This window comes from Metopolophium dirhodum, chromosome 1, assembly GCF_019925205.1.
Source record: "Metopolophium dirhodum isolate CAU chromosome 1, ASM1992520v1, whole genome shotgun sequence".
NCBI classification, from domain to species: Eukaryota; Metazoa; Arthropoda; class Insecta; order Hemiptera; family Aphididae; genus Metopolophium; species Metopolophium dirhodum.
Genome location: NC_083560.1, coordinates 131,808,249 through 131,822,750, shown reverse-complemented (window position 1 = coordinate 131,822,750; position 14,502 = coordinate 131,808,249). Strand labels below are relative to the sequence as shown.

General features: G+C 33.7%; 1 protein-coding gene across 1 annotated transcript; it reads left to right on the top strand.

Annotated features, from left to right (window-relative positions):
* The first annotated feature begins 10,123 nt into the window (after positions 1–10,123).
* On the top strand, positions 10,124–11,869 carry LOC132953818 (uncharacterized). Its single transcript, XM_061026155.1, has 3 exons — positions 10,124–10,181; positions 11,457–11,539; positions 11,609–11,869. The coding sequence occupies exons 1-3, from the start codon at positions 10,124–10,126 to the stop codon at positions 11,867–11,869; spliced, it is 402 nt and encodes a 133-aa protein (XP_060882138.1).
* The last annotated feature ends 2,633 nt before the right edge of the window (positions 11,870–14,502 follow it).

Here is a 14,502-nt window from a genome sequence, read left to right as displayed (position 1 = left end):
CAGAAAATGAAAGTGTGCGTTTCTTACTTATAGTTTTTATTATGTTCGTTGACACGTCTTCATCTTCTGTACAAACCAAATCTTCAATGCCTTCAAAATCATTGTCGAGTAATACTGCTAATTCTGGTTCCAGCTCAGGAAAATCAACTAATGGTACAATATTTGAATTGATTGTTCTGGATAAAACTTGTTCAGGTTCTGACAAAATAGAATTAATTACCTATTTGAATATTTTCTTTTACTAAATAGTAATAATATTATACAATATTTAAATCAAAGCAAGTATAAAATAGCTCTATATACATTATAAAAGACATTTTATTATATTATTTATAATGCATCTAGCTTAATAATTTTATTAATTTGTATAACATTACTTATTATAATTGTGTTAATAAAGATGAACATTAACATTGTATTTTTACTTACTATTATTAATAATATTATTACACTTATTATTACTGTAGTAAACCTGCGTTTCTACGAATATATTAAGTACCTTTCCGCGGTAGGACAACAACGACAAGGAGATTAACTTTCAACTATTCGATTCCAAGAATCGCGTACATGTACGTACCTAGAGTTTTACGACGTAATTAAAACTTCAACATCAAATATTTTAAATATTTTCTACATTCCTTCTTACACCTCAAATTATTTAGCAAACGAACCTATCACAAGATTAATGTCTCTTGCCAATGTTGACGCCTCCCGCCTCTGTTAATGCTTATACCATACCTATGTATATCTTTATTAATTTTATTGTAAATCTGTATATATCAAACTTTGTTTTTCAAAAGGGCTAGACCCGTAAATATAAATATAAATAAATAAATAAATAAATAAATATCTGCAAAACAAACCTATAATAATTTAAGTGCCAATAAAGAAGAGTGCCAATCGTACATTCGGGTTGTTTTGCAATAACAACGTCCAGCTCCGGTTCCCTTTCAGATATCCACCTCCTGGGCTCTACCGTGTACATTTTTTTATACATATAGATTTTATATAAATATAAGATAGAGTCTATAGCAAATTAGGATTTAGTACAGAATCTGCACTACGAAGTCACTAACTTCTCGGGCAGATGCTTTTCGCTCTGTCCTCAAATTTATCTAATTTCTTTATAAATGTTTAATTGTTATTATTTTGTCTTAACAATAAAGTACTATAAATAACTTATACAACTTGTCTCTCTCCAACCTTCTCTCCTACATTAACCATCAACGTCGACGAACTCAAAATATAAGCGAGCAGTGAGTGATCACTACACGTCTTTTGGTGTCAGGTGTGGGGTCACCTGAAGGAAGAATTTTGGTATCCAACCCAGAATCGAGTACATCAGCGGACCTCGAGTTCAACTACGTTGCTGAAACCTAGGAAGGAAGGAACGACCGAGCCAAGCCACCAACTACACTCAACATAGCCAAGCGGAGCATCAACGACGAGCCAGCAGAGCCGCCAGCACGCAGAGCAGACAGGACCAGACAAAAATCGCAATGAATTCTACATTGTAAGTTGTTATTTAAGCAGATTATTTAGTATATGTCTGAGAGTCCAAATAGGTGTTGGGAAGTAGTTAAATATAACCCGCGAACTTTACATACTACCATAATGAGTGTAACATTAGGAATAGACACCGCCTTGCGCGGCATACCTAATTTTAACGGGGGAACTGAGGCAGATTTGTCCTCATATATAACAGAATGTAACTATGTAATGGACAATATCCATGACAATATTAAACCGGTAGTATTCCAAAATATTTTAGCTAAATTAAAGGGAGACGCATATCAGGCTACACGTTACCGCAACTTCACAGACTGGACAGAGCTTAAAAACCACCTTCGTAACGTTTTTGGGGCACCACATTCAATTAATTATTTACAGTCCCAACTTAGTAACATTAGGCAACGTACCGACGAAGACGTACGTAGCTTCGCCGGACGAACCGAAAAATGCTATCACGAATTGGTAGGAGCGTTAACATTAGGACTAGAGCCAGCCTCAGCCGCCGCGGTAGCCACATCCCATAAAACAGGAGCACTTACTGCGTTCGTTAACGGAGCAAAACCAGCAATCAGGTCATTTTTAAGGGCGCGTGACGTAGATTCTCTCGAAAAAGCAATTACTATCGCGATTGAGGAGGAACAAGACCTCCAACACATTAACCGTCGTTTTAACGCAGATAAAAATTATGTAAAAAACAATGCAAACCATAAAAAAAACATTAAATGCAATAAATGTAGTAAATTAGGACATTACGCAAATGAATGCCGCAGTAACACCGGTACTTCGTCCAACACATTTTTTAGAAATCCCATAAATAACCGCGATGACAAAACTAGTATGGTCAAACGCGAATATCAGGGTCAAGTTCGATTTTGCGCGTACTGTAAAAAAACTAACCACAACATTAAAGATTGTAGGAAGCGCATGTATAACGAAAGTAAAAAAACAAGTAGTAAGGACGGTGAAGGTCCTAGCACCAGCCGTACCGTAGCCGAAATTAATCAGAATCACGTACGAGTGGTAGCGGACTTTCAAGAGGAACACATAATATGTGGGTCTCACAATTTCGAACCGCATAACATTAAATTATTAATTGACTCCGGGGCAGAAATGAATCTTATTAAGATTTCTGCACTCAACGGGCAGGTAGTCGTAAATGAACACGAAAAACGCACAATTAAAGGTATAAACGAAATACCTATATTTACAATAGGAACTATAGTGACGACGATGCAAATTAACGCAGTAGACGTTCTCATAAAATTCGACGTCGTTTTTGGCGACTTTCCAATAACAGAATCAGGTATTATAGGACGTAACTTCTTGAAACAAAACAAGGTCATTATGGACTATAGTCGAAATTTATTGACCATACCCGAACAAACCAGTTCGAGGGAAATTATATTACCGCCTCGTAGCAACTGCGTACTATTAGTTAAAAACGATGAGCACATCACGCATAAAAATATAAAAACAAGACGTGAACGAAAACGTTATTATAGCTAACAGCATTAGCCCAGTCAATAGTGACACAATTATAAGTAACATAATAAATATTTCAGAGGAACCTTTTGTCATTGACGAGTTAACCACTCAACATATCGAGTGGGAACCATACCTTGAAACAGCTTTAACAGCTTCTTTTGTAGACACGAAAATTAACAATCGCATAACCATATTAAAAAACGAAATTAACACGGACAATTTAAATCACGAAGAGCGCGAACGCATTCTAGAATTATGTTGTAGTTACGCGGACTTATTTTATTTACCGGGGGACTATTTGAGTGCCACCGACGTCGTGACACACGAAATTAATGCACCGCGTTGCACTAAACCAATTAATATACGACCATATCGTTTACCTTGGGCTTACCAGGAAGAGATTGAAAAACAAATTAAAGAAATGAAACGAAATAATATTATACGCGATTCCAAATCACCTTTTAACTTTCCACTCGTAGTAGTCAAAAAGAAAAATTTAGACGCGACAGGGAAACCGAAATTACGAGTTTGCGTAGATTTCCGTAAACTTAATGAAGTAACGGAAAATGAAGCCTATGGACTTCCAAATATACTTGAAATACTAGAATCCCTAGGGTCATCCAAATACTTTACTACCCTAGATTTAGCAAATGGATATCATCAGTTACATGTGAATCCAGCCGATACCCACAAAACCGCCTTTTCTACAAAATCCGGTCATTACGAATATTTACGTATGCCATTTTGGCTGAGTTCAGCCCCAGCAACATTTACACGCGCTATGAAATCTGTTCTTATGGGTCTTGAGGAAATGTGCACCGCATATTTAGATGATATAGTGGTACACGGTTCCAGTTTAAATGACCATCAGAAAAAACTAGAACAGGTATTCAATAGGTTACGCGTACATAAACTAAAATTACAACCCCAAAAGTGCTCTTTCTTACGGAAAGAGGTCACATATTTGGGACATGTTATTAACGAAAACGGGGTATCGCCGGATCCTAGTAAATTAAAATGCATTCGAGAATACCCAAAACCGAAAAACGCAAAGGACATTAAATAATTTCTAGGACTTCTTAATTATTACAGACGTTTTGTCGATAACTTTGCAAAAACGGCGAAACCGCTAACTTACTTACTTAAAAAAGACGTACCATTTAACTGGACCGATAACTGTGAACATAGCTTTGAGGAACTAAAGAAAGCTTTAATGAACCCTCCATTACTAGTCTATCCGGATTGGGAAAAAGGGGAGTTTAACTTGATGACCGACGCGAGTCAATATGCAATAGGGGCCGTTTTATCACAGGGGGCAGTCCCCAAAGACCAACCTATCGCATACGCAAGTAGGACATTAAATAAAGCCGAATGTAACTATAGCGTAGTTCAAAAAGAGTTATTGGCCATCGTATGGGCCGTGAAATATTTTAGACCATATCTATATGGACGTCATTTCAATATTATTACCGATCATCGACCTCTTACATACCTGTTTGGTATTAAGGACGCGTCGTCGCAACTTATGCGCTGGCGTTTACAGCTCGCGGATTACGATTACACTATTACGTATAGGGCGGGGCCCGAACACTCGAACGCCGATTGTTTATCACGTATCCGAGTAGTACAAACGAATACGACTAGCGCCGATACAGAATTCAACGAATTCCGTGCCGCTGAGACTAAGCCAATATTCAATTCTAAAATTCTCGAAATCGAAGGCGACGTTAACAAGGTCACGGAAAGCGAAACTATTATAGTAACGATTCCCGAAGATAAAATAATTACACATCCAGTCGTGCGCGAGATCATAAAAAAAAGTTGATTTTAACGAAATACATTTTACCGACGAAAACCGGTTCTATACGCACACCAATGGATCAAAATTAATTATATTCTATGGTATCACCAAAACACATACAACACCGCTTGAAGCGGAATCCATTTATCTAGCGTTACAAAATATACGCGACTATTGTATGACAAATCGAATTAAATCTTTTTCCACGGTCAAATTAAATGGACCTACCTCATTAACAAATTTCTTGAGAATTCGTACGATGTTTCGGTACGTATTTCGACAAACCGACATCGTAATAAAAATATATACAGGTGAACGTTTTACCGACGAGGAAAAACAACAAATTATTTATGAGCATCACAACTCACCTCTAGGCGGACACTCCGGTGTATCGCGTACTCTCAAACGATTAAAACTTAATCATGACTGGCATAACATTAAGAAAGACGTTAAACGTTATATTAAACACTGTGAACTATGTCAGAAAAATAAATCCCATGTTAAAACAAAGCAACCTATGATGATTACTAGTACAGTAGTCAAACCTTTCGAACGAATCTGTCTCGATATCGTAGGGCCACTACCCAAAACCGTGATGGGGAACTTATATATTTTAACATTACAAGACGAGTTATCGCGTTATGCACTCGCTATTGCACTATCATCCACTGACGCTCCAACCGTAGCACAAGCTTTCGTCGAATGTTTCGTATGCACATACGGAATTCCAAAATCGATTTTAACCGATTGCGGGACCAATTTTTTATCCGACATTTTTAAAAGCATGTGTAAGCTGTTGGACATTAAAAAGATTCAGACGACTGCATGGCACCCACAAGGAAACGGTTTTTTAGAACGGTCACATAAAACACTAAAAGCGTACTTACGCAGCTTTGTAGACAAGGACAGTAATTGGGATAAACTTTTATGTTACGCAACTTTCTGTTATAACACGACGGTTCACACGTCGACTAACTTTACACCATATGAATTAGTATTCGGAACAAAACTCACAGTTCCATCAGCTTTTCATAAAGAACCCGAAGCACAATATAATTACGATAATTACGTTTTCGACCTTAAAAGAATTATGCAAGAAACGCATAAAATAGCTCGGGAAAATCTTATTAAAAAGAAAGAAAAAAATAAAACATATTACGATAAAACGTCGAACGCCATCGATTTACACGTAGGCGATAAAGTTCTACTTAAAGAACAAAATAAAAAAAATGCTCTTAGTTTCAACTGGTCAGGACCATTCGAGATACTATTAGTACATGATAATGAAAATATAACGATTCAAAAAGGCCGTCGCGAATACCGTATTCATAAAAATAACGTTAAACGCTATTATGACGACGACGATACTGAAAAAATATATAACTAGTATCATAAAACTATAATTTTTTTTTTTATTAATTCTTATTTTATTTTTTTTTATTTTTTTTTTTTCTCTCTATTTCATGGTTTTAGAATAAAACAACACATTTTCATTAAGGAACTTAGCACAGTAATCAGGTTCCAACAACATAATCCTAACGCTTTATATCATGACGAAATACCAAGTTGTTTGATATGTCATATCGACACAGCAAACAAAAACTTACTTCAACCGTACTCACCCACAGAATTACTGGGAATTACTCGTACGCTCAATCACTTCTCGCATGACCTGGTGAAAGGAAAACAACCACTTAGGAAACCAATGTGCCTAGTACTAAAGGAATTCATTGATAACACAGAAGACCCAACGGACCTACTCGTTTACAAACGATTAACGTTTTCATAAATTAATCAAAACTAATTTTTTTTTATCTCCGTTAATCACTAACAGTCAATGATCTAAATATCTATTACGTACGTATTTAAATTAACAATATAATTAATACGGTTTCTGTTGTTAAGCATGAAGTTTTTTCTCTTTCCTCTTTATTTATATAATCGATCTGTTTTACAGTAAAATACCCGAGTACGCGACAGTAGATTTCGAATTTTGCAGCTACAACCGAGACCACTTAATATTAATATCGGGCGCCATCATGGGGCGATACCAGCCAGGTATCATTACAAAATTAGAGGGGCGCGCATTACACTTACAGGAAAATCGGGCCGTAACCGATCAAGAGTGGAAACACCTAGTGAAACACTTGCAATATATATTTAAGGACAAACTTAACTTACTATATCCAGTACTTGCCCAACTTTATGATTCTGACCACACTGTTTCACCAAATCTTACGCAACCACGAATTAAGCAACAGCTAGACAAATATGACGCAATATTAACCTGGGAGGGTAGCACAGATAAACAAATCCTCCAGCTGCTTGACATAACCAAACCCATTTTTTCACTACGTGGGTGGGATCTCCATATGGACGGAAATTTTGTTTTACTAATAACCGATTATGGGGTCAATCAACCCATAGCTTCCATTCCGATAGGAAAATACAGAAAAAACGGGCGATCGCTTAAACTCAACGAGGCACATACCCTTATGTGTAGCGATCTTTATTTTCACGGGGGGCTTGAAGCTCATGACCCCCGAGCCGATGTCCAATGGACAAGGTGCCTGTTTTTACAACTATATAAAATACATAGGGATATCATTAACGAAGCGGTGTGGGCGAAACAAAAAAAGAAAAGGAATATTCTCCCCGCACCAATATGATTTATAGTATACAATTAGTATTAAGATTTTATTATCAATTTATTTATGAGGGTTACGGGATATTTTTGTATTAATTACAATATTATTTTATTATCAATTTTTTTTTTATTTTTATCATTATAGTAATTCTTAAAGTATCATTACCTGGGGGCACCGATTTACCTACTGATTTAGACATACAAAATATTTACGAATTAGTAAAGCTCTCAGACATTACTATATACTATGCAAATGACAACTTAGTGTTTATACTTACTTTACCTCTAATCTATCAAAATGATTTTATTTTGTATAATTTAATACCTGTGCCAGTGTGCACCGAAAACGATTGTTATTATATAAAACCTAGTAATAAGTATCTAGCTATAAGTAAGACAAAAGAACACTATGCTCTTTATGACGAATTTTATTACACACATTGTAAACACGCTAGAGACTTCCTTTTGTGTCCTGAAGGTAATCCATTACATCCACGTACTAGTAGACCAGCGTGCGAAGTACAATTACTCCAAGATCCTATAAAAGTTCCAACAAACTGCGAAATCATGCACGTACAAATGGGTACATCCATCTTTCACAAAAAACGATTCAAAAACGAGTGGATCTACGTCACTAACTACGATTTAGTATTCATCACCTGCGACGAAGATAAAGAATTCACCAGCCATACACTAAAAGGTGTAGGTATCTTGAAACTAAACGAAACTTGTAAAGGGTACGCCGCTAGAGACGTACTTTTACCAGGAAAAGTCGATTACAAATCAGAATATATGGATTTCAACCCAAAATCAGCTTTAGAACCCATAAGGGATATGCCGTTCACCGACAACGACAACTTAATGGAAAACTACCATGTTAAAACAAATAACATGGAGGACCTACATAAAGTGTCAGGTTCGAACAAGCAATTAGAAAAACAACAAAAAGTCGACAATAAAATCAACGAGCTACAAGACACACAGGAACGTAACGATTATATACTATATGTAATAACAAGTAGTATTTTTATGGCAGTAATCATATTAATAATAAATATGGTTAAAACAAAAACAGTAACAAACCACACGGAAGTAGCACAGTCACAGGAAGAAACAGAGGAACTTAATGCAAACCCAGTGATGTCATTAAGAGGAGTCGACATGGTCGAGTTTCCACTCGCGCCAAGAAACAGCCCTACCGGCTACCCAACACTGCGAACATTCTTGAATTAGTGGAAGTCGGGGACTTCCATCTTCGAGGGGAGGAATGTAGTAAACCTGCGTTTCTACGAATATATTAAGTACCTTTCCGCGGTAGGACAACAACAACAAGGAGATTAACTTTCAACTATTCGATTCCAAGAATCGCGTACATGTACGTACCTAGAGTTTTACGACGTAATTAAAACTTCAACATCAAATATCTGCAAAACAAACCTATAATAATTTAAGTGCCAATAAAGAAGAGTGCCAATCGTACATTCGGGTTGTTTTGCAATAACAACGTCCAGCTCCGGTTCCCTTTCAGATATCCACCTCCTGGGCTCTACCGTGTACATTTTTTTATACATATAGATTTTATATAAATATAAGATAGAGTCTATAGCAAATTAGGATTTAGTACAGAGTCTGCACTACGCAGTCACTAACTTCTCGGGCAGATGCTTTTCGCTCTGTCCTCAAATTTATCTAATTTCTTTATAAATGTTTAATTGTTATTATTTTGTCTTAACAATAAAGTACTATAAATAACTTATACAACTTGTCTCTCTCCAACCTTCTCTCCTACATTAACCATCAACGTCGACGAACTCAAAATATAAGCGAGCAGTGAGGGATCACTACACTACTGACAGCAACGCTAACCATTTTTTTACATCTCTGTGACCGTGCTGACAACATTTTAAATTAAAAGGTATTTTAAACAACATTTAAATAATAAAACTTAATAATAATGAAAATCATTAGGTTTGTTTTTATATTATTTTGGCTAATAGGAGATAATAATAATATTATATTATAATAAACAATTTGGTTACTGTGTTAATTACTAACACCAGCTGTATTGTTGTTGATATCTAACTGATAAGACAATATTATTGTTATAATCATTAATCAGTAATCTACATAAAAATAAAAGTCAAGAGTCATCATTATTATTATTGTTTATATTATAATAACTTAAATAACTAACTGAAACATTTGAAAATCGGTAGGTACAAAAAGCATAAGACGACTTGTGCTGTTTTGATCAATGATAAATTATTGAAATTATGGTATAAAAATCTTAACTTGACTTAAGATTATAAGACCATTTTAAATTATCGATCTTGTCTGATCCAAAACTCTTAACTAGACATACGTGTTTTGTACCTAATATAAAGTGACTTAAAATGTTTAAACCAAAACAAATTTCACTGATAGTGAGTTATAGTTTTGACTTACGTTATCTGTACCAACAAAATATAAAAATATAAAATTATTTGATTCTAATGATACCATAATCAAAAAATGTCAATTTTTGACTTATGACATTTATACTATACGCCAAAGATATACAGTCCACTACAAATTCAATTACAAGCGCCAAAACGATCACTGTCTTATACTGACAGTGTCTGAGTAACGTACAATTTTTCTTCCATTTTTTGGTCAAACGCTTACGTTTTCTAGTCGGCATGTTAACTTCTTCCAAATCTGAAGATGAAGAAGTGGCCGGAACAATATTAACATCAGGTAAATCCGATTAATGATTTTTTTCAAATGGTGGTACATTTTCTTCATCGCTATCAAAAGCTAATATGGAATCATATTCAATCTCATTTAACGGGGTCCAGTCACTACCACTATCTTCAAAAAAATCAACAGAACCTTCACTTTCCATTATATTAAAAAAATACACACTTTTATATTAATATTATGAACAGCCAGAACACGCGTAATAACGATCGGTTAGTTTGACAGAACGATGATCACTGAGAATAATATAGTATTCTCCATACCTATCTACCTAACAACTTTCAACTTTAAATCTAATAATAATATTCTTGTGCGTGTACTAAGCTTAGTGTCTAATCTACAATATTATTCGATATCGTAGAACGACCCAACTATATAAATTGGTTTCAAAGTGCAATAGATGAAACTGCTTATCTGAGTTAAGCTTCACTAAAAATAATTTATTGCATATAAAAATGTAAAACGTCGTAACTACGTCTCAAACAAATACTAATATGAATTTGACTTCGGTCGTTTTAGCAATTCGATCAGTAAAATATGAATTTTAAGAATATGCACTTAACTCAAATTGTTCAAATTTTGAGTTGTGTCGTTCTTCCTCTGGGTGTGCGATATAGGTAATTCAAGTCTGTGTTCATCTGCTCCCGTTGAGCGTTTATTTTCATTTGCTAGTTTTGTGGACTCACCCAGTAGATCTAATCTATCAGACAAAATGTTTGAAAAATTAATTTCTCTTAAAGGGAATCAAGATTTTATTTATAAAAATAACATGTAATTTAAACTAACCAGGGGGTCTATTTTTGAACTTGATCGAAAATAACGAACGAATTACTCGTATACGAATCATTCGTTCACTGATTTTCGAACAACAATGAAAAACCTTATTTTTGAATGATAATCTAATAAAGATGAACGAACGGTTAGTGTACGAATGAATATTGATATAAAACTTATGAATATGCGTTGGCCTCACTATTTTATCATCAATTCATTATACATCTATGGAAAACATTTTTACTTTTATTACTTTTATTTAATTAACATTAAATGTGCCCATGATTATTGTTTTATTTGTTATACGTGAATAATTAAAATAAAAAAAAGTTTAAATTAAAATTTTTTTTTTAATTTCATTTTAATGAGTAAAGTGACTGCAAAACGCCCAAAGGGCAAAAATATAAGCGAGGAGCAAAAAAAAAATTTTGGTTGAATGGGTCATCAAACATCCACAGCTAAACACAAAAAAGTTTTCTGCTAATCTTACATTAAAAGATTCCCAACAGCTTTGGGAAAATGTGACCATTATTTCAAATGCATGTGTTGGCGCAACTAAGACATGGCAGCTTTACAGAAAAGTAAAGAATACATTTTTTTAAATAATTAATACACAACATTTTTTTTATTATAAACTATTTAATTACTAGTGCTACAATGACATAATGTGGTTGACTAAAGGCAAAGTCCCATCTAAGGCGTCATATAATAAAACGGGAGGCGGTGACAAACCGGACAGCGATTACCTTCGTGAAATAGAAAACAAGGTTGTAAATATGATTGGTCCTACAGCAATCCACGGTCATGAAGGTATCATGGAAGCAGAGGCATCAATATCTTATTTAAACGACTGTAGCGACGACACAATAAATTTGCCTTTAGAAGATAATGAGTTCGTATTTTGTAATTAGTATTTTGTAATATCGGGTATAACTATATTATAATATTAGCCATCAACTAGACTAATATAATATCACGTGAATGAATAATAGTGGAGCATATAAATTGAGATATTTTCAAAATAAACTTTGTTAGAAGGAAATTATATTATTATTTCATTTATTTAAAAATGATAAACTCCGTTAACATAAATTTAAATACTCCACTGATACTCATTGTTCACTAACCATCTTCGTTTACTAATTAGTACCAAAGTAGGTATATACATTTCTCTCTGTCACAATTTCTTTATTATTTTTTTTATTTTTAGATTATTAAATAAAATTCCGATCGTCACTGAAAAAAGTTCACCGATATTTGATAATAGCGTCGAAAAGAAAAAAAGCAGGTTAATTAAATGTATAATATTCTAATAATTTAGCTAAAAAAATATATATAAGCAGTTAATAATAATAATAATAGATAATAATACTATTTTACAATTATATAGGCTAGCTTGAAGCTTCGCTAGTTTTGGGTTTTTTTTTACATAACAAATTATAATACTTAAGATTAATTATCTTTTAGTAAACATATATATATATATAATATTTATTTAGTAAATAAAATGTACATAATTTATATTAATATAAATTCTTTTAATAGTGAATTTAAGTCGAATAAAAGTCAAAGATCAAACAAAACGGTGGAAGCGACTACACACTTGGGCAATGTTAGCGAACAATTGGTAAAACTGAAGGAGAGTTATTATTAAAGTGAACTAACTGAAAGAAATTGAAATTGAAAACAATCAAAAATATTATTCTGCAAGCTTGGCTTTGCAAAGCAAACTGGCAGAAAGCTTAAATAGTATTGTTATGCATTTAAATAAATAAATACTTAATTGTTTCTTCTATTCTATTCTATTATTCCTACCTAAAATTAAGAAGTAATAAAACAAAATATTCTAAAATATGATTAATATGTTAATATCATGTGAAATATTGTTGGATTATGGTTCTCTGCATGTCTCGACCAGCGACCAACCATGGATTTATAGCTCACATTTGTTCGTTATTTACATTAGGAATAAAGCCCGATTCACACTGTTACGGTACGGCACGGACCGTCACAGCACGTAACGGCACGACAAAATATTACATTATGTTAACTCCCCTAGATGGCGGCGTATGTGCTTGATGATATCTAGAAGAGATGTTAGTTTTGATATTGTTAATTAATTGTTTTGTCACTAGTTAGTTGTTGTCGCGCGTTGCGTAGCGATTGGTGACCTGCGCCGTTGCGAGGTTGACCAGACGTTATCCGATTGCCTCGTGACGCGGTACGCAGCGGCCACCAGTACAAAGTACAGGTACCGCAGCGACCAGTCTACACTTTTCGTCAACCGCCACCATAGATTAGTATATATAATAGATAGGCGACTCCTGGGTTAAATATTGAGACTGCGAATAGCGCTCCCGGTAACCGCACGACGAACTATTCTGTAACAATCGATGTTTACGACCACATAATGAAAAAAAAAATTGAAAAAAAGATACACGGGATTCCTGGGTTCGAACCACGACTGTCGAATTCGATGTTTTTCCTACCTAATTACTAAAGCGCCCTAACCTATAGCCTACCATTGTATAGCAACAAGAGTGTTGAAATAGAACTATATAACGTATTAACGTCTATTGTTTTTTATAACTTTGCTCAATGCTCACATACGTAAATAATTGAAATTAAGATATATTTTTTATTATTTATTACGTACTTAGCATGTACATTTTATGCAACAGTTAAAACCTCCAGAATAAATTTGCTACCATTTGTTTACAACAATTAATTTTATTCAATTGTATTCTACCATCAATGTTGTTACTATAATATTAATGCAACTAATGGCATTTAAATGTGTTGACAAATATAAATAGTATTGTTATGTAGTTTATTGAACTTACAAAAAAACTGAAATAAAATTGACTAATGCACATTTATTATTTTGACCAATATTTTATTCAAGTAAATTTTAAAATACAGTGTAATATACAATTACAAATAGTCAACAAATAAATATAAAAAAAAGAATTGATGTACAGTATAATTACATAGCATACAAATTAATAAACAAAAATAATAATTATAAATAGGGCATACAGTTATATAATATGCCAAACAAATATAAGTGATTCTATTTACACTGGTACACTATTAAATTTTCCTTGTACTTTTCTTTGCCTAGAGTGAGCTATATACCATGTGTGAGCTAATTTTTTTACTCCATCTTTTTCAAATTCTGATATTTTTTTTTTACCATGAAGGATTCGGTTGATTTCCGTAGTATAGTGGTTGATCATCATCTTAACGACCATCCCAATCATTTTTGTTTGGAAAAATTGTTCGTGATCTTGGCAATGAAGTATATTGTTAAAGTTATAAATTGAGGACATTTTGTTAGTAAACTTTAAATAAATATTTTCATGGTGACATATTTTAGATATATTTTCTCCAATATAATTTAATATATGTTCAATAGTTTTTTTAAATGTGATGGATGGATATTTGAGTGATTTTTGATGTACTTGATATTCTCGAGCAGCTATGAGTTGGTGGTCTTCAGAAGGTCTATTAGTGCATATTTGACTAAGACATTGCTTACAAT